At 43.5% G+C, this 26,114-nt stretch overlaps 1 protein-coding gene across 1 annotated transcript in view; it reads right to left on the bottom strand.

The window, feature by feature from the left end:
• The window catches only part of LOC137333359 (hepatocyte nuclear factor 4-beta-like), a 49,226-nt gene extending 30,646 nt beyond the window's left edge, over positions 1–18,580 (bottom strand). The window contains exons 1-2 of the mRNA XM_067997509.1: positions 18,466–18,580; positions 1,306–1,480 (exon numbers count right to left, since the gene is read on the bottom strand). Of these exons, the coding sequence (XP_067853610.1) occupies positions 1,306–1,480; positions 18,466–18,580 (290 nt within the window). The remainder of the gene's footprint in view (positions 1–1,305; positions 1,481–18,465) is intronic.
• Positions 18,581–26,114: the final 7,534 nt, after the last annotated feature.

Raw genomic sequence — 26,114 nt, 5'->3', positions numbered from 1 at the left:
ACCCAGCCTAGCATCCATCCAGTACTCCAACTCACCCAGCATGGCATCCATCCAGTACTCCAACTCACCCAGCCTAGCATCCATCCAGTACTCCAACTCACCCAGCATGGCATCCATCCAGTACTCCAACTCACCCAGCCGAGCATCCATCCAATATTCCAACTCACCCAGCATGGCATCCATCCAGTACTCCAACTCACCCAGCATGGCATCCATCCAGTACTCCAACTCACCCAGCCGAGCATCCATCCAGTACTCCAACTCACCCAGCATGGCATCCATCCAGTACTCCAACTCACCCAGCATGGCATCAATCCAGTACTCCAACTCACCCAGCATGGCATCCATCCAGTACTCCAACTCACCCAGCCTAGCATCCATCCAGTACTCCAACTCACCCAGCCTAGCTTCCATCCAGTACTCCAACTCACCCAGCCTAGCATCCATCCAGTACTCCAACTCACCCAGCCGAGCATCCATCCAGTACTCCAACTCACCCAGCCTAGCTTCCATCCAGTACTCCAACTCACCCAGCCTAGCATCCATCCAGTACTCCAACTCACCCAGCCGAGCATCCATCCAGTACTCCAACTCACCCAGCCGAGCATCCATCCAGTACTCCAACTCACCCAGCCTAGCATCCATCCAGTACTCCAACTCACCCAGCCTAGCATCCATCCAGTACTCCAACTCACCCAGCCTAGCATCCATCCAGTACTCCAACTCACCCAGCCTAGCTTCCATCCAGTACTCCAACTCACCCAGCCTAGCATCCATCCAGTACTCCAACTCACCCAGCATGGCATCCATCCAGTACTCCAACTCACCCAGCCTAGCATCCATCCAGTACTCCAACTCACCCAGCCTAGCATCCATCCAGTACTCCAACTCACCCAGCCTAGCATCCATCCAGTACTCCAACTCACCCAGCATGGCATCCATCCAGTACTCCAACTCACTCAGTCTAGCAGCCATTTGCATTTAGAACTCCACCAATATCTTTGACTGCACGACCTTATCTGATAGACTGCTCCAAATATTTATCAACCTTTCAGTAGGTACTTCTTTTTTCTAAGATCTGTCTTAAGTTAATTTAAATTTATACCCTCTGGCCTTATTGATTGTGAAGTAATATTCTGGGTTCATTCACATTGAAATAGTATCCTGGATTCAGCTTATCCATGCAAGATAATGCTTTACATACCTCAATAAGTGTCTGCTTAACCGTCTCTCTGGACTGTAGAGCTTAAGCATCGTTCGTCTTAAACATAGCTGAAATTAATCAAAGTCGAATGCGAAGCCTACCTGCACGAGTAGACATGATTTTTCCGAACACTTCTCCTGAAGAAACCTTTGCATCCATCACAGCTAGAAGCACCGTAGTGTTTCCCTGTTGCACGATCACCACAGATTGAGCACACAGCAGCGACACCATTGCTCAACAACACATTGATATTACTAGCTTCTGATGTAATGGTTTCTAAGAAACAAAAAAATAAATGCAGTACAGACATTAGATTTTCAAAGCTAAAACGTTCAGTTTACCGATACAACGTGGAGGCCTGCTCCAATATTGGGGAGATCTCACCAGACTTCTGATCCTCTAGAAGATTAGTCTAGAGCAGTATTACAAAAGTAACTAACAGTTAAGACAGACCTCCATGTTTATGCCTGGAACACACAATCTGCTGCAGCTGCATTTTAATATTCTGCATCAATCCAGAAAAGTTAACACAGACTGAGTTTTCTGAGTGCATGCCAGGGAATGAGGAACCTCGCCCACTACTAGCACTTGCGTTAATGACCAGTAATAAGGTCTCACACTTGATTTTTTGACTTCAGGAAAAGCCCCACTCATAACGAGCTGCTTGTCATATAAAATGGCTGTATCTATTTGCAAGTAAAGAAGAAAGAACTTGCATTTATATAGCACCTTTTACAGCCTCAGGTCATCTCAAAGCGCTTTACAGCCAATTAACTACTTTTGAAGTGTAGTCACTGTTGTAAAGTAGGAAACGCGGCAGCCAATTTGCGCACAGCAAGGTCCCACAAACAGCAAGGTCCTACAAACAGCAATGAGATAATGACCAGATAATCTGTTTAATGATGTTGGTTGAGGCATAAATATTGGCCAGGACACCAGGGAAAACTCCCCTGCTCTTCTTCAAAATAAAGCCATGGAATCTTTTACATCCACCTGACAGCGCAGACAGGGACTTGGTTTAACATCTCATCCGAAAGACAGCACCTCCGACAGTGCAGCACTCCCTCAGTACTGCACTGTAGTGACAGCTGACATTGCGTGCTCAAGTCTCTAGAGTGGGACTGCAACCCACAACCTTCTGATTCAGAGGCGAGAGTGCTATCTCTGAGCCACAGTGGAGACGGGCTTACTTTGAAGCTTCTCTTAAAGCTAGCTTGCTGTAGTGATTTTTCTGCCTGAGCATTTTCGACTATCTGCATTGGACATCTTATGTATTTGTAAAGACTCTATTCATGTACTGAGAGCTGTGCTGTTAGCCTCGCTAATACATTCTCACATGAATAACCCTAACAATTAAGTTAATCACTTAATCCTTTCACACTTGTTTTGTTACATTTGTACAAGTCTTCCTCATTTCTCTTTTATTTTCTTACAATAAAATGTCTCTTCTCATTTCTGTTCCTTTTGCTTAATTTTCAGTCCTATTTCTACTCTTTTTCATTAGTTTTTATCATACTCCTAATTTCAGAAACTCCTTAATAAGATACACTTGGTCAGGAAACTAGTTGTGAGAAAAGTACTTTGTGTGCTAAGTGATACCTGGCTTATTTATCCTGGGCTATATGCCAAAAATTATTATATGGCTGGTAGAAATTTATTTTCAAGGGTTGTGCCACTTGTGTCTAACATGTTTTGACAGTGTTCTAAGATTGGAAACTATAAACCTTTTTAAGAGGTTTAGCAACCAATTATTTAAATCAATATTTGGCATGAAAGGGAGGTTTGCATAACTTACATAACTTCAATTATATTGAATAATTATGGGCATATTCAGGCAGTGTATTTGTAAGTCGTCTTGATTTTTTTGGTAAAACCTGATTGAACTCAGTAATTGCCCTCCAGAAAGATAAATTTGAAAATTAGGGTTAAACACGTGGAAACCCAAAGAAATAAAAGTTAGCACACTGCAGTTCTGGTTAAAGCACACAGCTGATATCCTTGTTGGGCACAGGGAGCCCTTCATTCTCTCCGCACCGACAGGCAGCATTGATGCAGAATTCCAGGGACCTGTGTCACGTTTGGATAGCTGAGCAAAGTGCCATGGGGAGGAGGTGTCGAGGATGAGGTGAATGGCACTCACCAACTCCTTGTAGCACTATACCTTGTGAAAACAGATGGAAGTCTATTATTTACTTAGTCTTACACTTGTTCTCTCAAAGTTATTTTGCTAATAAAACTTCAAGTTTTCTGAATTAAAACATTTTTGTTTTATTTTTGACAAAGGCACACATTTGCTTGCAGCTGATTTTGACCAAGTCTTCTGATCAACATTCTGGAAAAAAAAAATAAAACTTGAAAATCAGAAGTCCTATGCACTTGTAATTATTTTCTAGCATTACTGGAAGTAAAAGGGAAATTCATTTATAACTCTGCACATAGATGAGCTAGAACCAATTTACTGCAGTGGGCAAATTGCACATTCCTTTAAAAGGTTGGCTTTAGTTAGTTTAAAAACTCCAAAGTAATGTGGAAATGGTAATCCCAATATAGATACGTAAAGATCCAGTTTTCATAGGCGACGCGAGTACTCTATGATTGGTGTTGAAATAGCTAAGAATTACATAGAATTACATGGAATGTACAGCTCAGAAACAGCCCATTCAGCCCAACAGCTTATGCTCCACATGAGCCTCCTCCCACCCCTCTTCATGTAACCCTATCAGCATAACCTTCAATGAAGTTGAAAGAGACCTAGGTGTCTTAGTAGACTTGATGTTAAATATGTCCAACCAATGCAGAACAGCAATTAACAAAGCTATTGGATGAATGAAATAGCCATGACAGTAGAATATAAGTCAGGGGAGGTAATGATCAAACTGTACAGTGTTCTGGTCAGACCGTACCCTTAATACTGCATCCTGTTCTGGTTGCCAAGAAACAAGAGAGTCAGTCAGGCATTGGAGACTGTGCAAAGAAGAGCCACAAGAATGATCCTCAGTGTCAGGGGTCTGAGTTATGAGGATAGACTGGGGCATTTCAGCTTGGAAAGGAGGCATCTGCGGAGTGATCTGATAGAGGTATATATACTCGTTAAGTGTGTGGAAAAAGTTAACCTGGAATATTGCTTCAAATTAGATTGTGAGAGTAGAACTAGGGGACATGGGTTCAAACTAGTAAAAGATCATTTTAGGTCTGATATGAGGAAATTCTTCTTCACACAAAAAGTGTTCAACATGTGGAATAAACTTCAAAATGGAGTAGTGTAGGCAGAAAGCCTGGAATCATTTAAGAAGCAATTGGATGTTACAATGGGGAGATGTTAGGATCTCTCTGAACAGATGAATTAAGATGGGCTGAATGGCTTTCCTGATCTGTAGTTATGGTGATCTTGTATTCAGTTAAATGTGTTCTCATATTTTCAACCTTTTCCTTTCTTTGAATAACAATCACCATGCATGCCTTCCCTGCTGAGAAGCTGGGTAACCAATCAGGTTCCAGGACTCTATTAATGTTATTCTTGGGGCAATTACAAGGAAGTTTGTGAGAATGGGACCAGGGTGACAGTCTCCTGCCAATTTCCCCTTCTCACTATCAGGCAATTCCTGGCCTCTACAACAGACCACATGATGACATGGGTGAGACTGAGAGTGCAAGATGCAAACCCGAGCCTTACCCTTCCATGACATAGAGAAGCTAAGCACCAATGCATCGCGGCAGTCTCTCAGCACCTAAATATGCTTCGATATAAAAACATACTTCATTAAGTGCTGGTAAACAGTGTAAATCTGCTGTAGAGGAAAATTATAATATTGCAGAGGCTCCATTAGTTCGTACTGTGTGTTTTTGATGTACATGTTATGCATATCCAAATAATATTTTTGTATAAAGCACTCAGAGCACACAAATTTAATTTCTTACATATGTTTGGGGCTGTGATAAAATGTTAATCTTTTAATTTAATAGGCTTGGGTCTAAAGAACTGCTATGAAAATGACACTGTTGTTAAATTTTTTGCATAACTTATATTAAGTCAGATTTTATTGATAACACATAGCCCTAAATAATTGCAGATGACACTTTAATGTGAACATCTTTGCACTTAATCGGCACTGCCAAAAGTAGCTATGTTCACATCCGGAACTAAATATTATTTCATGGTAATGAAGTGTGGAAAAACTTAAAGTATTTTCCAAACCGCAGAAAATTTCTACAAGTATTGCAAAATCGGGGGGGGGGGGAAATCCCCAGCTGAATTTAAGAACTAATCAAAAGTATGTTACTTGATGCTTAGGCCCTATTCGTGTGGCTTCGTATGATTCCACCATACGGATAGTATTGGGCAGAGCATCCTGCAGCACCTGCTGACCTTCACAACCAAATTCTCGATATCCGCTCCTGGTTTTATCAAATGTAACTCAGACCCCAAAACACAAAAATTACTATTCATATCACATTTGGAGTTTGGCTCAGGTGGTAACATTCTCAAGTCAGAAGGTTATGGGTTCAAGCCCCACACCAGACCTATAACATATCAAACTGGTCTAGCTCATCAGTGTAGCATTGTTGGAGGTGTCGTCCTTCAGATCAGACATTGTCTACCTGCTCCTGTGGTTCAGGTGGATATTAAAGACCTCATGACACAATTTTAAGAACAGAGAGATTCTGGCCAAAGTTCTTTCCTCAATCAAAAGCAGATTAACTGGTCATTCATTTAAAAAAAACTGCTATATGAGCACCTTTCACATGCTCAGGACAGCCCAAAGTGCTTCACGGCTAATTAAGTACTTTTCTGGTGTAATTATCCACTTTGGTAGGAAGACTAGAAAAGCAGAATATTTTTTAAAAGGTGAGAGACTAAGAAATGTTGGTATGCAGAGGGATTTGGGTGTCCTTGTACCCGAATCACAGAAGGTTAACATGCAGGTACAGCAAGCAATTGGGAAGGCAAATGGTATGTTAGCCTTTATTACAAGGGGGTTGGACCATAAGAGTAAGGAGGTCTTGCTGCAACTATATAGGGCTCTGGTGAGACCACACCTGGAGTACTGTGTACAGCTTTGGTCTCCTTACCTATGGAAGGATATACTTGCTTTAGAGGCGGTGCAACAAAGGTTCACTAGATTGATTCCTGGGATGACAGCATTGTTCTATGAGGAGAGATTGAGTAGAATGGGCTTATATTCTCTGGAGTTTATAAGAATGAGAGGCGATCTCATTGAAATGTATAAAATTCTTAGAGGACTTGACAGGGTAGCTGCTGAGAAACTGTTTCCCCTGACTGTAGATTCTAGAATTAGGGGTCATAGTCTCAAGATAAGGGGCCGGACATTTAGGACTGAGATGAGGAAAAATTTCTTCACTCAGAAGGTTGTGAATCTTTGGAATTCTCGACCCCTGAGGGCTGTGGATGCTCAGTCATTGAGTATATTCAAGACTGAGAGCGCTAGATTTTTGGACGCTAAGTGATATGAGGATAGGGCAGGAAAGTGGAGTTGAGGTAAAAGATCAGCTATGATCTTATTAGAAGGCGGAGCAGGCTTGAGGGGCTGTATGGCCTACTCCTGCTCCTATTATGTTCTTATGTAACTGTTGCAATGTAGGGAAACATGGCTGCCAATTTGCACACAGCAATGAAATAATGACCAGATAACCTGTTTTAGTGATGTTGATTGAGGAATAAATGTTGGCCTCAGTTTAACATCTCATCCAAAAGATGGCACCTCTGACAGTGTAGTAGTGCTTCACTACTTTACTGAAGTATCAACCTAGGTCATGTGTTTCAGTCTTGAGCTTGAACCCACAACCTTCTGATTCAGTAACCATAGTGCTACCACACATTATTTTTCTCTAAATCCATGGTAGTTTGTTTCTAAACAAAAATAAACTTGCTGCTCTTTTTTCATACTTTATTACTTGCCAAAGAATTGCAGTGAATTTTCTGCTTTTATTTCAACAGATCATGAAAGCTCTGTTTGATCCATGTTAACTTAAGATACTGCAAAGACACATATGCTGTTCATTTTGCTCCACATTGGATTTCTAAGAGATTAAGTGGACATGCAGGCACCTGCATGAGTAGTTCATCTGAATCCTGATAAACATTTAACTAGTTTGCCAACAGATGTTATATTTGGATCAGCAGTTCTATACATTGCAAATAAAATTAAGCAATTTTCTATAATAGCCCATATAATCATTCAATGATCAATTCAACTTCAGCAAAAAAAAACAGCAGACACCACTAAACAGAAACATGCACCTTGCACCATAGTGATTAGATTAACAAAATATCTTGATTCCCTCATTTTAGATTGATAGTAGATTTCACTATAGAAAGTTCAACACTGAAAAATTAATCATTGGGAAACACTTTATGCTTGGATCAGAACATCATCATTAATTGTTTTGCTTGGATGAGTAGTTCCAGATAATGGAAGTGAACAGGAAGTGATTTGGCCCATTAATATTCAGTGAGGTATGTATTTATTTGGAGCCAAATGTCTCAGAACTGGCATCCCGAGGCTTAGAGCAGAGAAAAATGAAAATATGATTTTGACTTGTCACAGAATTTTCCATCTGGAGTGTTTTCTTACTTTTGGAGGAGGTCTTTAGAGCTTTCTCCCCAGGGAATGTGACACGTTACAAGTGCCTGTAAATTCTGCATAACTGGTTTTATCAACAGTGCCAAGCCACACATGGGTGAGAAAGAAACTGAAGGGGCAGGGACACAGGGCCTAGGCTTGGAGGAGAGCAGAGGGCTGGGGCTTGGGATATGCATCTGCTAAGTGCCAAATGATCTTCCTGTTAATGCCACAATCGATCTGGAGCCAAGGACCATTCCCACAAATTTTTCCCCATTATATCCAATAGTACCTCACCCAAGTGGCCTTCCTACATGAGTGTGAGTTTAGATAGTGAATGATGGCAGGGCTGTTCAATGTGGATACCATCGTAGCTGAGGCTGATCTTCACCTGACCTTCACCTTTTTGTGCTTTTATCAGAGATCAATGCCTAGCAATCAAGAAGAGGAATACTAGCCAATTCTTCTCTTGCCTTGGCTAAGAATTCTGGCTAATTATCGATCTCCTACTGCAGGCCCAACCAAGATCCACAAACTTACCACAGAATAAGGATCAATTCTGAGACTTTCTCATTGTGTCTGGCTCAGTTCTAAACCATGTAATACATTTATCCACTGAGCTATCAGAGCAGTTCTAGAAAAGTACTAATTGCTGTAAAATCGCTATGTTTTTGACCCATAAAAATAACCTTTTTATGCAGCCAGAACTGTCTTGCTTATTTCAAATGAGTCATTTGTTTTTCTTTTGTGTGAATAAGAATGATCTCTTTCTGTGTCTAAAAATAATTGGGTTTCCGATATGTCATTCTTTTTATCAAAACAACTTAATGTTTCCAATAATCTAATTAATGATAATGACAAATGAGGCACATAATATTCCATATTTAATCACAAACAGCAAGTCTCTTTAGGAAATACTGAGAGCTAATTTCACTGGTTGTGAATTATTCTGGATCAAAACTTTGTTTTAAAATAGTTCAGTTATTCATCTGGATTAGTTTCAAATAATTGTGTTTATCTAAACTCTCGAGCAATGGGCTAGTTTTTCCACCTGCCAATCTTTTTGGTGGATGTTTAAGGAAACTTGCTGAGGGATGTGCTCCCCCCACCACTGCCTCCCCCCTCATTTCTAATGGGTGAACTCCCATGTGCAAATTAAATTTGTGAGAGAAACACACCGTTTTCCACCACTTGCTCTGATTCAACACTGGGCGCAAGGGCTGCCTGTTAGGCTCTAACATCCAGCATTCTAAAGTCAGTGGAGGGGGACTGGTGGGATCCAGTGCCAGGGGCGGTGGCCTGTGGAAGCACTCTGAGTGCGCCCATTCGCAAATCCCATCAGCAGCAGTCAAAATTTGGCACCAAAAAAAAAACTGCCTTTGGAAAGTTGGCCTCAGGCAAGTCTTCTAAAATTTAATTTAAAAGCTGGATGGCTCAATTGGTAATTACACGCCTAATGTGAAACTCAGCCCTACCCACCATTAACGTCTCCAGTTTGATCGCCAGTCTGTCCCGAGTTAGCTGATCTCAGTCAGATCGGCAGTAGACTGGGGAACAAGGAATACAGCTAAGGTTCCTGATCACTATAGAATGATATAGCACAGAAAGAAGCCATTCAGCCCATTGTGCCTCTTTGGTAGAGCTATCCAATTAGTCCTACTACCCTCCCCTGCCCTTTCCCCATACCCCTGTCAATTTTTTCCCTTCAAGTATTTATCCAATTCTCTTTTGAGTTATTATTGAATCTGTTTCCACCACCCTTTTCAGGCAGTGCATTTCACATCATAACAACTCTTTTTGTGTAAAATAATGTTTCCTCATGTCACCTCTGATTCTTTTGCCAATCACCTTTAATCTGTGTCCTTTGGTTAACGACTCTTCTGCCATTGAAAACAGTTTCTCCTTATTCACTCTACCAAAATCATTCATGATTTTGAACACCTCTATCAAATGTCCCCTTAACTTTCTCTGATCCAAGTAGAACAACAGCTTCTCCAGCCTCTCCACATAACTGAAATCCCTCATCCCTGGTACCATTCTAGTAAATCTCTTCTGCACCCTCTCTAAGGCCTTAACATCCTTCCTAAAGTGTGGTGCCCAGAATTGGATACAACATATAAATGATTTGGACTTGGGTATAGGGAGTACAATTTCAAAGTTTGCGAATGATACAAAACTTGGCAATGTAATAAATAGTGAGGAGGATAGTAGCAGACTTCAGCAGGACTTAGATAGACTGATGAAATGGGCAGACAGATGGCAGATGCAAATTAATGCAGGTAACTATGAAGCGATGCATTTTGGGGAGAACAACATGGCAGTATAATCTAAATGGTATTATTTTGAGGAGGGTACAAGAGCAGAGGATCCTGGGGGTGCATATTCACAAATTTTTGAAGGTGGCAGGGTAAGTTGATAAGGTGATTAAGAAAGTCTATGTGATACTGGGCTTTGTAAATAGGGGCATTGAATACAAAAACAAGGAAGTTATGCTAAACCTTTACAAATCATAGAGTAAGTTGTATGGTCTACTGTCGCAGAGGATCTGATAAGATTTGATGCAAAGATAAGTTATGTGGGTGATGAAAGATTTGATATTCATTTTATAACATCTCAGATGGGTGCAGCTGTAATATAAATGCTAATTATACATCGGCAAGGGATCACCAGTGGGGCACCATGAGAGTCTGTGCTGTTTACAGTGATTTTAAATGATTCACAACTGGGGACAGAAACAAGTCCATCTATGCTTGTAGATGATACCAAACTTGGGGGTTCGAACAATAGAAAAGAGAAAAAAATGATTTTTAAAAAAAGGGATTCAGATAGTTTGGGAAGGTGGGTTCTTGAGTGACATTTTATATGGGCAAATGATAGGTAATGAGATTAGGAAAGGGAAATAAATAGTGTTAAAATATATGCTCGGATTTTGTGAGGCCCTACCGACAGTTGATGTAAGTCCAGAAATCAGACACTTGAGGTTGCACGTCCAATTCTCAGTGCGCCCAATTTTGTGAGGTGCAATTTTGAGAGGGATGGGAGCTGGCCTTGAGCCTCATTTAGATGAGGGTCCCATGCCCAATTTCACAAGTATGGGTGAAGCTCCATTCACCATGTTAGCCTCACTCATAAGAACTGGATAGTACAATATACAAACTGTAGAGAGAAGCAGAGACAGGCTGTGCGCATTGTGTAGGAGGACAAGAGAAGAATTGATGGTCCTAATTGCTGTCTGCATGGAGTTAGGGAGAGAAGAGGGGATTTGATGGATCATTGAGTTCTAATTTCTGTCTACAATAAGTTCTTTAGAAACAGAGCTGGACCTAGGAAGCCTCTCCCTGTCCTGGTTGCACAAAAGAGAAGGTTATTTTCCCCAAAAATGTTCAGATCCACCCCTGGCAGGCAATTAACTAGCCTTATGAACACCCTCATTCCTGCCTTTTACTCCTGCCTCTCCGTCTCTTCAGAACTCCCCTTTCTGTTCTGTGCAGCCATAATGAGATAATAAGTGATTAAATGTGATAGTGCATGCCTTAAACTTAGCTACAGGCCTTAGTGTGTGTGCTGATACCCTATTAAGCAATATGTGACTGATGTAATAAAGTGGCATGCTTGCAGAGCAGCACATGATGTACTGCGTCTGAAAGTGAAGTATTTGGTTGATCAAATTGCCACGTCTTTGTGTTTACCTTAATAAAATGCTTACTTTTTAGCGCACATGTGCCTTGAACTCCATCTGAACTTGATGGAGAGAGGAGTAGGATACAAGAGTGAAACATTAAGCACATATCTGCTTTCTGACATACAATACAGCCACATTTATAAATACAGTACTCACTTTAACACCAAATTTTACACCGGTGAGGTGTGATTAAAACAATATTTTTGCCCTGTGTCAAATCATGAAATATATTATAATTTTTCTGTGAAACTTTAGATAGGCAGTGTATATATGTGAATTAATGATTGGCCATAGACATTTGTAGCTGGGAAGAATTCCTTTGGGGCCTAAATCCCTTAGTGCCCCAAACCTTGTACGATTCCAGTGACAGGGCGGCGGAACAGAAAGGCCCGAGGATTCGTCTTCAGCCCTCGTCAGAATAAATCAGGCAAGCTGTGGGATGCCAATCAGGTGCCCCGAAGCAGCTTGCTTGTCAGGGCCTTAAGAATTTCAGCCTGCGCTGAGGCCCAAGACTAAGTTCGGGAGAGGGGGGAGGCGATCGAGAGTGGGGTTGGGGGGTGGGGGTGGTGGCGAGGGTTGCCCGCTGTTGTTTTGTGCATACGAGGGCCCACCGTTGGTATGGGGCCTCAGAAAATTTACCACAAGTTGTGCACTTGAGCAATGGCAGCTTGTTTCATATGGAAGTCAGCCAGGGGGAAGCTTTGTTGTGGTGATAATTGAATTAGTGGTTCCTGAATGACTATTTGTAATCAAACATTAGCATTGGTTGTTATTGCTGGCAAATGATGCTTGTGATTTTGTATACTGGGAAGAAGGTAAATACTGGCCATGATTCTGGAGTTTACGACTTAGATCACACCCATCGGTGGCCTCCAGCACTGACCCCGGTGGATTAGCAGGGTAAGTGGGAGGGCAACTCATTTGCACGTGGCAGGTGGGTGCCATCTCCAGTGCCTGTCTGCCCCATGGAATTGGAAAATCTGGCACCTGACCACCATTTGCAGGTGGATAATGTTGCCCAGGACCCAACCATGTCCCTTTCTGCTCCCTGTGTAAAGGGCCAATCAAGGAATCAAAAAAAAATGATGCATTCTTCGTGGGTGAACGCAATTGGCACGACCTAGATCCCTCCAGTGGGGCCCACTTGAATCCATCTGAAAGCGGGCACACCTCATCTCACTGGGCGTATCAGCCTCCAGTACTATGCCAGGTCCTGAATGAGCCGGAAAAGAGGAAACTCCCCTCACTGATATTTTTATTGTGACGGGCGAGCCCCTTATATAGATGCAGAAGATTCCAAAGAAATATCCCTCCAGTGTTTCTCCTTCTAATAATGCAGGAAAAATGGATCGTCACATAATGAAAACGTCATAGCTGCTTCCTGGATAAGGGTTACTGACATGCATAATGATGTTTCTATTGTAGGATACCACTTAAACATGGAGTGCAAACCCCTTGTGCTCATGTTGGCCATGGAGGTGGTATAAGGAGCCCTGATGATCACAATGGGTACCTGACCTCAAGAGAACCTTGCCACTCTGAAACCTCCTTTCCACATGAAAAGTGATGAAGCTGTTGACACTTACAAACATAGCATTTGCCATTTGCTTGATATAGGCGTGCACTGCAGATTGTCTGATTTGGCAGAAGTTCCCTCTCGTGGGAGGATCCTGTAGCATGAAAGCTTCATGCCATTGGAAATCTTCACTTCTACGGAAGAGCCAGCCATACTTTCAATGTTTTCTGTAAGTCATCCTTCAGTGTGTGGTATAACTCTGTGAAAGCTTCTCACGTGAAGTGGAGGCTGGTCTCCTTTACATGTCCAGGTAGGTGAGGGGCAGGTTTCTACAAGCATTGGTCTCAGGGTAGTGATGGGTGCACACAAAATGCTTCGTTGCACCTACATTTCCTCGTCCCCAGTGAACTCAGCTTTCTCATGTAAATCATGCAGCATATTGGGAATTTGCATCTTTATTACTTTGTATGGTGCGAGTTAAATGGCAGCAGTAACCAAGATTAATGGAGGAAAGTGTTAGCAGGAAAATGCCAAAAAGAATGTAAAAATGCAGCAAAAAGGACTCATAATTGGAGCAAAATCCAGCAAAATGAATTACAATCATAAAAAACTAAATGACTGTGGAACAATAATCTCTCCTTAAGAGGTCTACTTGAGTAGGAGAGGTCCCAGGGTTACCATTACGCCCATTTTATATTGGCAAGCTATGGCCAGGCAAGTAGAAGCCTGTGATGGTTCGGCCATCATCCCTGGGCTCGCTGACCTACATTGGTTCCCAGTCCTGGTCCACCTCAATTTTAAAATTCTCATCCTTTTCTCATGTTTTCAAATCCCTCGCCCCTCCCCACCTCTGTAACCTCCTCCTGCTCGACAACCCTTCGAGATCTCTGCGCTCCTCCAATTCTGGCCTCTTGCGCATCCACAATTTTAATTGCTCCACCATTGACAGCCGTGCCTTCAACTTCCTAGGCCCGAAGCTCTGGAATTCCCTCCCTAAACCTCTCTACACCTCTCTCCTTCTTTAAGACACTCCTTAAAACCCACCTCTTTGACCAAGCTTTTGATCACCTGTCCTAATATCTCCATATGTGGCTTGGTGTCAAATTTTGTTTGAAAACGCTTCTGTGAAGCGCAATGGGAAGTATTGCTACATTAAAAGCACTATATAAATGCAAGTTGTTGTTGTTGAAAACACATAAGCCCTGAAAATCCACTGGGCCGTTTACACTGCTGTTGCAGCCTGTAGGTGGGACTTCTGCCTACCAATCTTCTCTAGCACTGACCCTGCTGTAAATTGTGGGGTCAGCTCATTTAAATATTCATTTGCATTTTGGTAATGCAAATCCCCTGTAATATGGGAGTATTGTTCTGTGTGGCTTGGATTAGGAGTGCAGCTTTTAAAAAGCCAAGGATGGCTGCAGATTGCAGCAGCAAGCTGGTAAACAGCAGGTCAGTAGCAAAGTGATTAACACTGTGAGTCGACTGTGAGGTATCTGTAATGGAGGGCTCATGTGTGATTTTTGTGACACAATTACAGCAGGTCTTCAAGTGGAGGTCCTGGCAGAGGTGCCCAAAGAAGGGAGCACGGCATTAAAAGGAGGCAGAAAGAAAGAGCCCATAATTTCAATGAGACCAACCTTCACACACTCCTGGATGAAATGCAGTAAGGCAGTGAAAGACTGTTGGGTGCCCATGGGTGGATACCCCAGAAAAATATCTCACATGCCATGTGGAAGGAGATGGCAGTGGCTCTGAATGCCATCTCCCTCACCCCCAGACTGGCAGACTGATGCTGGAAAAAATTCAATGGACTGATGAGAGCAGCAAGCTAAGAGACTGGTCACTGTCCATTCTTTTTCTTCCCTGGGCACCATGAGCACCAACACATTGTTCACTCTCTAAAATTTATAGTTGCGCAAGTAGCCCTTCGCATTGCCCTGTGGTTAAGAGAGTCACTAATTCTGGATCTTAAAGTATGTGTCACCATCTCCCCATGTGTCAACAGCAATTATTTGCATACTGAACTTTACAACTTCTTCCTCCACTTTAACAGGGTAATACCAGCACATATATTACATCAGCTATCTGATGCCATCTTGAAGACATCCCTCAACCGCTAGCCCTCATCTAATTCCCTCGATCTTGTTACTGGAGAAAGTGGTGAAAAGCAGGAGACTGGTGGGGGCATTCTGGAGATCAGAGAGATGACCTCCTATGAGGACAGGCATGGAACTGCAAGGGAAGGCACTCTGTTCTAGCCATGGGAGATGGTAAGATCATGGGACTGTGCAGGCAACAGTTTAGTAGGTGCAAATCTACACATTCACCAAGGCATCCATGTGAAGCAACAAATAGGAGAAGGTTCCATACCCTTCTCTGACTCCTTAATCCAATGAGAGTTATCCATAGCCGTTCGTGGCTTCTACCTTCCTTTTGCAAATCCATTAAAACAATGGAAGACAGAGGATGATGAAGAGGAAGAAGATAATGATGTTGAGGAGGAGCAGGAGGGAATCAAATTCTTTCTAGTCTACTATGAAGATGACAATGAGGACAAGGCCAAGCAGGAGTCCCAGGATTCAAGATCCTGCCCTTGCTCCTCTGCCCCAACTTCCTCCATATCACCCCACCTCACCTGTTTTCTCACTCCCACTCACCAGTTCAGATACTTTCATCTGGGAAATTAGATATCGTCAATGAGGATGTGGCACCAGATGATTCACAGAGAACAAAGGAGCAGGAAGGTGTAGGGAGTGTGTGGTGATGTGCCACTTTCCTATGGCCTACTCCTTATCTTCCTAGGCTTCAAAGAAAAGCACTTCCACTGGTACTGGCAACAGGTATACCTCATTTATTTCATTCCATGTTACCCTTGGTCATTGAAATGGCAAGTCACATGTGGAGACCGAAGAGAAGGCAGTCCATGGGTCCTCAAATGCTCTCCTCATCCTCCATTAAAATAAAATACAAGGGAGTGCCCATTGGGAATCCCATACCAGTTACTTAGAACGTTTTACAGTGCGGGGTGGGAAAAATGTCCTGGTGGTCTGAGGCCAGCTCAATCCAGATGAAAGTTCTTCGAAAACTCCAGTAATCTCTCGGGTTCTAAAAATTAGAGCCAGGACTTTCAGGAGTGAAGTTAGGAAACACTTCTACATGCAAAAGGTGGTAGAAGTTTGGAACACTCTTCCGCAAACAGCAGTTGATGCTAACTCAATTGTTAATTTTAAATCTGAGATTGATAGATTTTTGTTAGCCCCATATCCCTTAATGTCTTTGGTTAAGGCGAGTTTATGGAGTTAGGTCACACATCAGCCATGAACTCATTGAATGCAGAACAGGCTGTGGGGACTAAATGGCCTACTCCTGTTCTTATCTTCCTGGGCTTCAAAGAAAAGCACTTTCGCTGGTACTGGCAACAGGTACACCTCATTTATTTCATTTCATGTTACCCTTGGTCATTGAAATGGAGAGTCACAGGATTTGGGGACTCTGGCACCATTGCTGCAAATTTTAATAAATGCTAATGAGCCTTGCAGCAGCATTGGTAAGTGCACACAGATAAGGCCCCAGATTGAATTGGAAACTACAGCACAGCCATTATACGGCAGAAATCCAGCAAAAATGGGTCCTGCTCCAAAACCTACCTCAAACTGCCAGTAGGCTCACTTTAAGACAGAAACTTGCCACAAACAGCAAAATTATTTGGGGCCATGAGATGCACCTATTCTCTCATTTGATTAATTGTCAAGCATGCTCTGCCTAGTTGTACCAGGCATTGAGCAGCCTAAGCAGTGATCCTTGAAGGGACTGTTGGAGGCCGCTCTAAAAATGGCCCAGGAAGTTTTAAGTCTTTATTTTTGTGGGCCTACAAGAGGCAGGCGTGCACCTCCCAGGCCCACAAAAAAACTCCTGTTGGCGTGTTTGAGGCCCACCCGGGATCACCTCTTCCACCTCCGCCCCCCAGACTCAACCTCCTGGCTGGATCAGAGTGGGAGGTGGCTGATTTCCCACCCTTCACGACTGGGACCGAGCTCGCTGGCAAAATATAAATGAGGCCCGAAGCCGAATTTCACTCGGGCCTCAGGCCAGCAGACAGGTGGAAACATCGTTCCTCCAACATTGCGCATTTGTGACCAGGCAAGCATTGTTAGCAATCCAATGTATCTCGCTGGTGATTGGGGCCCGCTCATTGTATAATGCCATTTTGTATTGTCAATTTATTCCAGTTAATTCTTTTTCTCTCGAATGTAAAACAATACTTTTTTTTTTAAATCACTAACTTTTCCATAAATATCCTGTAAACGGGACCAGACTGGAGCAAAAAGTCATATAAAGAATTAAGCAATTTATTTGCACAGATTTTATGGTGCACTTTACACAGGGGTTATGTTCTTTTATGATATTGCTGATGATTGGGGCCACAGTTACAGAGTTGAGCTTTGAAAACATCATAGTTCTCACCAGGAAGAGGAAATGGATTCAAAGAACCTATCATGTTTATTTGTTCCATTTAAAACATGTAGCAGATCAAAGGTAATTTTAGAGTAAAATTTAGCACCAACTGACACAAAAATACATAAGCCATTTAAATCGGTTTCCTGCAAATGTTTGTAATTTAATTTTAAAATAAAACACAACCCCTTGTTTATTGATAATTTGCTTAGTTTCAGCAAATAATTTTTATCATGAAAAGATTATAAAGGAGAAAGAGTTGAGTAACAAATGTTCCTTTACTATTTTGACAGTCTTCCAGTTATTCATAGTTATGGTACAATATTAGAGTATGAAATGACACATCTAACAATCTGGTTTCAACACAGGTACTGTAGCTACGATCTGGTTAAACTTTAACTACAAATCAAATAGTCTTCTAGTGACCTAGATACCATTAGCCTTTAAAGCCAGGTTGCAAATTCCTATAAATTTAATACTTTATTCAAATTGCTTTAGTTTTTTTTATGTTTCCCTTGTTTTACATGAAAAGCAAATGCAGAAATGAAACATGTTTTCGATATATGCGTGTACTAATACAATCTTTTTTACTGTGCAGTTTTCTGTTATCTCATAATCAATAGACTGACATAAGTGCAAACCTTATGACAACTCGATGATATCTAAAGGTTTGTTAACGGCTTATGTTAGTTACTTTTTTTTTAATGAACACAACCAAAAGTTTCCCATATGCTCTATGTAAATTGAGAGACAGAATTGTGAATTTTAAATTTACTTATTAAGGTTGAGTTGTAAAATTGATATTCTCAGTGTTTCATAAATCAGATTTCATTTTGTTGCTGTCTTTCCATTTGGAACTTGAAAATTGTGATTGATTTAAACATAGTACAGTTTTCCTAATATTTTGTGTTTGTTTAAAAGCAGAAAAATTGTTATAACTAAATTATTATTCCAGTTAAAATGCCATCTTAAACACATCAGAACTCTCCCGTTAAACAAGCAAATTCACTTACCCATCAAAACTCACCGTTATTTGGTGGCAGTACCCTCAAGCTGTCAAACTCGAGCATGGTATAGGATGAATCCAGTGTTTCAGTGTAATCAGGCATATCCATGTCCATCATGGGTTCACAAAGCTTCATTATTATGAACTGACAACAAAGTAATAGGCCAGCTGTTACAGCTTCAAATAATTATGGAAGGAATGACAAACGCTCTGCCTGTCCACTCCTAACCAACCGCAGAAGACTCCCCTGTGCGCCCTCCAGCCCCCCCTCCCCAAAAAAACCCTACATGTTAAGGTTGGACGTGGAAGTTCTGGAAGCCTGGCAGTAGTTCTGTACCAGCGCTCCTGATACCGTCTTTCTCATAATGTGAGCATATGACACTGATAAGGCCTTGAATGTATCTAGATACCCAACATCCCTGTTTTCATGCAATCTGCTTATCTATGCTACTGTTTACACAATATAAAAAGGTGTATACCTTCTTGGTTTTTGTGGAGCCTCCCATGCAAATTAATCCTAAACAACCAGTAACATTTTGGCAGAAGGCAATTGAATAGAACATACATATTTTTAAGTGTAAGCGCAATCATTTGAAATGTTGTGTGCCTCTGCAGCATAGTCCCTTGGTGTAATGAAATAATGGCAGGGCAGGATTTTCTGCACAGTGAAATTTAGGTCTCAAAGGAGCAATTTGAGTGAGGTACAGAACAGAGTGTAGGGTAAGGTACATTTCCCATGAGGAAAAAAAAAGAAAATCAGAGAGTGACTCAACCTGCTTCAGTGTGACACACTGTCCAATAGTTGGTTCAAGAGGCCGGTTATGTGAAAAACTGCATGTCCTCTCAGTCAGAAAATCTTTATCAATCAAAAGGGATTTAATTCCCTCAATGTACAACTGATTTGCGACCACAGGCAGCGAATCATGCAGGATTGTGCCCAGTGTCCTGGCAGCAGTCACGACTCATTCATCCTGAGCCAGTCCTCTGTGCAGCCTTTATTCCAGTCAGGCCGTCAACTTACTGGCTGGCTATTGGGCGACAAGGGCTATCCCCTTCAGACATGGCTCATGGTTCCTGTCAAGAACCCACGTACAACTGCAGAACTGGCCTACAACGAGAGCCATGCTGCGACAAGAACGTTATCAAACAAACAATTGGCGTGTCCAAGGTAAGTTTTTGCTGCCTGGACCGTTCCGGAGGAGCTTTGCAGCACACCCCTGACCGGGTATCCAGATTTGTGGTCATCTGCTGAACGATCCATAACTTTGCCATCATGTGGGACCAGCCCATACCACCACCTGGGCAGCAAGAAGTGCAGCAGGAGCAGGAGGAAGAGCATCAAGAGGAGGGAGAGCAGGAGCAGCATCGACCACCAGTGCCCTAGCTGCCAGAGCTCGCAGAGTACTTCACCTAAACCATCGCTCCCATCCCCAATACACCGAAAGTCCCACAACCTTTACCACTATCCTTACTACCACCATCCAATTGCTTTCCTTCGACTCAAGCTTATGGGTCTTGACCTCACTTCACTACAAATATAAACACCAACACCAAATCCAGAACAAAAAACAAATTTATCAAACAACTCAATTCCATCTGTATCTAACAGTTAACAGAAATAATTATGAATCATCCTTGTGCAAGCCTTGAGTGCCTGTCTTGTTTGCTTGTTTCCCTATCTTAGTGCTCTTATGAAGTGCTTCTCCAGTGGCAATAGCTTGCGAGGTGGAAGGCTGCTGTGCTTCCATTGAGGACATTTCAGACTTTGAGCAGTTGTGGACCTTGAGGGTCAATGAAAAGCAAAATCGGGTGGCCCATTTTGCGCCCCTACCAAAGTTGAATTTCAACCCCAATGCGTTAAAGAAAGAGACTGTGTAATGAGTCTTTATTTCAACATGGTGAGGATGTAAGGACAAGGTATAGCCTAGAGGATGGTGGAATTGGAGCAACAAGAGAGGACAGTTCAGAGAAAGAGGATTGATGAAATAAAAGCAAAAAAGTTTGGATCGAACTAGAGAAATATTGGAGACTGCGCGTGAGAGAAGGGTCACCTATAAGGATGATAAGCTGCTTCTTGTATCCTGAATCGTGAACATGTTAAGCCCAGGGGCTTCAAAATTCCTTGGATTGCGATCCCGGCAGTTACACTGGGATCACACCCAATGGAACCTTCCAGCACTGACTCCACCAGAGTTTGGGGGGTCAATTGGAGGGCACCACATTAGTATGGGACTGGCAGGCTCAAGGGCCACTATGGGCACATCTCTGGCCGATGCCCACCTCTGGTTATGTTACTCCATTATGAATGGGTGGGGATGGAGTTATCTAAGCCCTCCCCAATCCTGGCAATGTTCCCCTCAAACTGTTGAGGGAGGAGGCTGATCTGCTCATTTTATTTTCAAAATAAATTGCGCTTTTTTCAGGGAGGAGGGCTGCTGCTTACCTAGCCTGGGCCTGACTGGTGGGATCCATAAATGGCCTAATGGAGGCCTTACTTGAGATACTGACCACCACTACAATGCCAGGACCCAACTAAAACTCAGGAGATGGAACTCCTGTTTTAGGGAGTCCCCATCCCTAGCTCTGCCCTCTGCCAGTCATTTGCAATATCAACATATGAATAATGACCGACAGAAAAAGACCCTTTGGTCCCGTCAGCCTATCCCACACAATTGTGATACCTTGTGTGTCACAATATATACACACCCCATCCCATCCAAAACCATGTACACAAATCTTTGAAGGTGGCAGGACAAGTTGAGTAGGCTGTTTAAAAAAAGCATATGCGGTCCTTGGCTTTATTATTCGAGGCATGGAGGGTTATATTGGATAACTCCCAAAAGCGGGCAATGGGATCACGGTGTGCGATTAACCAGCGCCCATTGGTTGCAATGCAGGCAGCACGTAACATTCGTGCTGCCAGATGATTTAAATGATTGCTGTGTGCAGCCAGCGCTACCTGCGCTGTTGAGTGGGGGCCCTGATAGTAGGAGTGGCTAACACCACTTAAAGGTAGCCTGCATCCCTTAAAGGAGAGGTGCACTGGCTGCAGGAAGTGCTTTAAGTCCATTGGGAAGCAAATCTGTGCTGGACCAAAGTGAAGAATGGTGATGATGGAACTCTGGAATTTTTAATGAGCAACAACTTGGCAGCTCAAAGTTTGCAGGGAATCTGATATTTGCAAAATATAAGACACAGAGTCTGAACAGAGATCAGACATCGCACATGTAAAACATATGCAGGTCTCGCCCTTATGTTGAAAAACTATTGTTTTATTTTAAAATATTGAATAAAAGTTTCACAAAACTACATCCCACATCCTCCAATCTGCATGTCGGACCCCACCAAGCTGCCAGTCTGAGTTTGTACCGGGCCTGCGAGACAGCGTGCACCAAAGTTCCCTTATGATGCACTAGAGGCCTTGGTGCAAGAGGTGGACAGAAGGAGGGGCATCCTATATCCGCAGTGGGCAAGAGACTCTCCAGACATATGCTCAAGAGGCAGATGTAGTCAATACCAGGATCATAGCACCACGAACATGGATGCAGTGCAGGAAGAAGTTCAATGATTTAACACGAGTTATCAAGATGCACATTACACATTACCACTGTTGCAAGCCGCACACCCACAACTCACAGGTTACACACACTGGCAGCTATTCAACCATGGCGGCCACATCATCCAAACATCTTCCAGGACACTCACCGACACACGTCCCACGTTCTTGCAGGAGAAGGTGGCGCATAACAGGAGGCAGCAAGTGGCAGTGGTTCCATGGAACATGAACCTATTGTCCTCTCTCAAGATGACAGTATTCCTGTTTGACCCCTGCCACTCCACCAGTGCCCTTGCTGTTGCCTGTCAGCTAGCCAGCCCACTCCCCGTAGAGCATTGAAACTTTATTATAGGAACAGGAGTAGGCCATTTAGCCCCTAGAGGCCTGGTACACCATTCAATGAGATCACGGCTGATCTGTGACCTAACTCCATATACCCGCCGTAGTCCAATATCACTTAATATCTTTGGCTAACAACAATCTATCAGTCTCAGATTTAAAGTTAACAATTGAGCTAGGATCAACTGCCGTTTGTGGAAGAGAGTTCTAAACTTCTACCACCCTTTGTGTGTAGAAGTGTTTCCTAACTTCACTCCTGAAAGTCCTGGCGCTAATTTTTAGGCTATGTCCCCTGGTCCTAGTATTCAAGTATAGGAGACCTCCAAAAACAGGCATTAATACATCAGCGACCAGAAGCAATAATCCAGCAACTAACCTGTAGATCCTGTATGGTCTGATTAAATAGTGCTGGTGGGGTGTCCTCCATATCGCTTAAGACCTTTCAGCTGTGCGAGTTGCTGGCACGTGGAGTTTGAAAATAGTAGCGGTCCCTTTAAATCAGTATTGCACACTGATTTAGATCATAATCTCCCTACTCTACATGCTGCCAGCATTCGTTAGGTGCGCATGTGCAAACGCCTTTACCAAGATGGCGTCCTGTGCACGTCACGCCGGAAGTGTGCATGCGCGACACAGATGCCGATTTCAGGGCTTAGGTGTCTGCGTAGCATCTACAGAACGGGTGCTAAACAGCGTAATTTAGCCCCCGCTGAGTACAAAAGCAAGGAAGTTATGCTAAACCTTTATAAAACACTGGTTAGGCCTCAACTGGAGTATTTGGCAAAAGAACCATTGGCGACATGAGGAAACATTTTTTTACACAGCGAGTTGTTATGATCTGGATTGCACTGCCTGAAATGGTGGTGGAAACAGATTAAATAGTAACTTTCAAAAGTGAATTGGATAAATACTTGAACGGAAAAAAATTACAGGCTATGGGGAAAAAGCAGGGGAGTGAGATTAATTGGATAGCTCTTTCAAAGAGCCAGCACAGGCATGATGGGCTGAATGGCCTCCTTCTGTGCTGTACCAAACTATAATACTACTACTATGATACTATGTGATCTCCTGGGAGAGGCGAAGAACCAGATAAAATCTCAGGCCAATTTGGGGGGGAAAAAAATTCTGGGAAATTCCTCTCCGACCCCTTAAGTGATTGAAACTACTCCAGGCCCTGATAATTCTATACCTTACCTACTTTTTGTAAGGTGATCTCCACCCCAGCCAGCAACAGGTCCAGCTCTCGCTTGAAGGAATTCAGCAAATCAACGTCCTCCGTATGAGCCAGCAGCCTGTTCCAGAGGCCCACTATTCTTTGGGAAAAGAACCACCTCCCGACATCTAACATAGTTCTGGCATTATACAACTTAAAATTGTGACCCCTGGTCCTCCCTAACCTAATTAATTGGAACAAACTGTCAATTCAAACACAATCTATTCCCTTCATCATCTTATAAACCTTGATCAGATCACCCCTAAGCCTACGCTTCTCTAAAGTGTACAGTCCCAGCTCTTGATAACTAAGATGCTTTAAACTAGGAATTAGTCTAGTGGCCCTCCTCTGCACCCTTTCCAAAGCCTCAATATCACCCACTATGTGAGAAGACTAAAACTGCACACAGTATTCCAACTGAGGCCTGACTACGGTCTTGTACAAGTACAAAATAGTATGCTTTGTCTTACTGTCCTGTAAATGCACCTCAACACCCTATTTGCTCTAGCTATCACTTCACAGCATTGCTTATGAACCTTTAGAGATCTATGTACTAGAACGCACTGATCTCTTTCTTTCTCTACCGTCTTTAATGCTTATGTATATATGTTAAGCATTTGCCCTGCCCACATGCATAACACTGCACTTCTCCAAATTAAACGTCATTCGCCAGTCACGAGCCCAGTCCCCAACACATGAAGATCCGCCTGAAGCAGTCGAGCATCGTCCACAGTCCTGACACTCACACAGATCTTGGGGTCATCTGCAAATATGTAGTTCGTGCCCCCCAACACCTACATCTAGATCATTAATAAAAATAGTAAAGAGCAACGGTCCCAACACCGATCCCTGCGGGACACCACTGGTGACCGGTCTCCAAATAGATCCAACTACTTTCTGCCTATGGCCTTCCAGTCAGTTCACAATTCAGCTGAACATATTCTTCTTTTCTTTGGCAGTCCCTCAGGGTCGAGGATTACTTGCTTCCACTCCGGGAGGGTGGGTTCTGCGGTGGCTGATTGGTCCAATCCTGGAGCCGCAGACTCTGCCACAGGTGGGGCAGGTAGTGTTTAATAAGGCGGGTGGGTGAGACGCTTTGGATTCTGCGCGGTCTTTCCGCTGCTTACGCATGGCCTCCACGTGCTCCACTCGGTGACACTCGAGGTGATTGGCGCCTTCGCGGATGCTTCTTCTCCAGTTTGGGTGTTCTAGGACAAGCGATTCCCACGTGTCGGTGGGGATGTTGCATTTTTTTAGGGAGGCTTTGAGAGTGTCCTTATAGCGTTTCCTCTGCCCTCCTAGTGATCGCCTGCCATTGTGGAGCTCGGAGTAGAGCACTTGTTTAGGGAATCTTTTGTCGGGCATGCGGACAATGTGGCCCACCCATCGCAGCTGGTTGAGCGTGACCAGTGCCTCGATACTGGGGATATTAGCCTGGGAGAGAATGCTCACGTTGGTACGCCTATCCTGCCAGTGGATTTGCAGGATTTTGCGGAGGCAACGCTGGTGATATAACTCCAGGGATTTGAGGTGTCTGCTGTACATTGTCCATGTTTCTGATGCGTACAGGAGGGCGGGGACCACGGCTGTTCTGTAGACCCTGAGCTTGGTGCTGGATTTGAGGTCTCGGTCTTCGAACACTCTGTTCCTCAGGCATCCAAAGGCTACACTGGCGCATTGGAGTGGATGTTGAATTTCATCGTCGATGTCTGCTGGTGCCGAGAGGGGGCTCCCGAGGTATGGGAAATGACCCATGCTGTCCAGGGGCTCACCGTGGATCTTAATAGTCGAGGGGTAGTGTTGTGTGGCAGGAACGGGCTGGTAGAGGACCTTTGTTTTCCAGATGTTTAACCTGAGGCCCATTCTCTCATACGCCTCAGTGAATGCGTCGACGATGGTATGTAGCTTGAGTGTGTGCACACGCAGGCGTCGTCTGCGTACTGCAGCTCAATGACAGAAGTTGGGGTGGTCTTGGTTCTGGCCTGGAGGTGTTGAAGGTTGAACAGTTTCCCACTTGTCCTGTAGGTTAGCTCCACTCCGGCGGGGAGCTTCATGGTGATGGGGTGGAGTGTTGCAGCGAGGAAGATGGAGAAGAGCGTTGGTGCGATGACACAGCCCTGCTTGACCCCAGTTTGCACTCGTATTGGGTCTGTGGTGGACCCATTGGTGAGGATCATGGTTTGCATGTCATCGTGGAGCAGGCGGAGAATGGTGACGAATTTCTGTGGGCAGCCGAATTTGAGGAGAATGCTCCACAATCCCTCACGGTTGACAGAGTCGAAGACCTTTGCGAGTTTGAAGAAGGCCATGTACAAAGGCTGATGCTGCTCCCTGCACTTTTCCTGGACTTGTCGCACGCTAAAGATCATGTCCATTGTGCCTCTTGATGGGCGGAAGCCGCATTGAGATTCAGGGAGGAGCTCTTCGGCTACTGGAAGGAGGCGATTGAGGAGGATTCTCGCAATGACCTTTCCCATGGCGGACAGTAGGGAAATCCCTCTAATTTCCACAGTCGGACCTAGCTCCTTTCTTGAAGGTTACAATTACGGCGTCTATGAGATC

This window comes from Heptranchias perlo, chromosome 16 (genome assembly GCF_035084215.1).
Source record: "Heptranchias perlo isolate sHepPer1 chromosome 16, sHepPer1.hap1, whole genome shotgun sequence".
Lineage (NCBI taxonomy): Eukaryota > Metazoa > Chordata > Chondrichthyes > Hexanchiformes > Hexanchidae > Heptranchias > Heptranchias perlo.
Note: the sequence above shows the minus strand (reverse complement) of the source record. Positions and strands in the feature narration are given on the sequence as shown.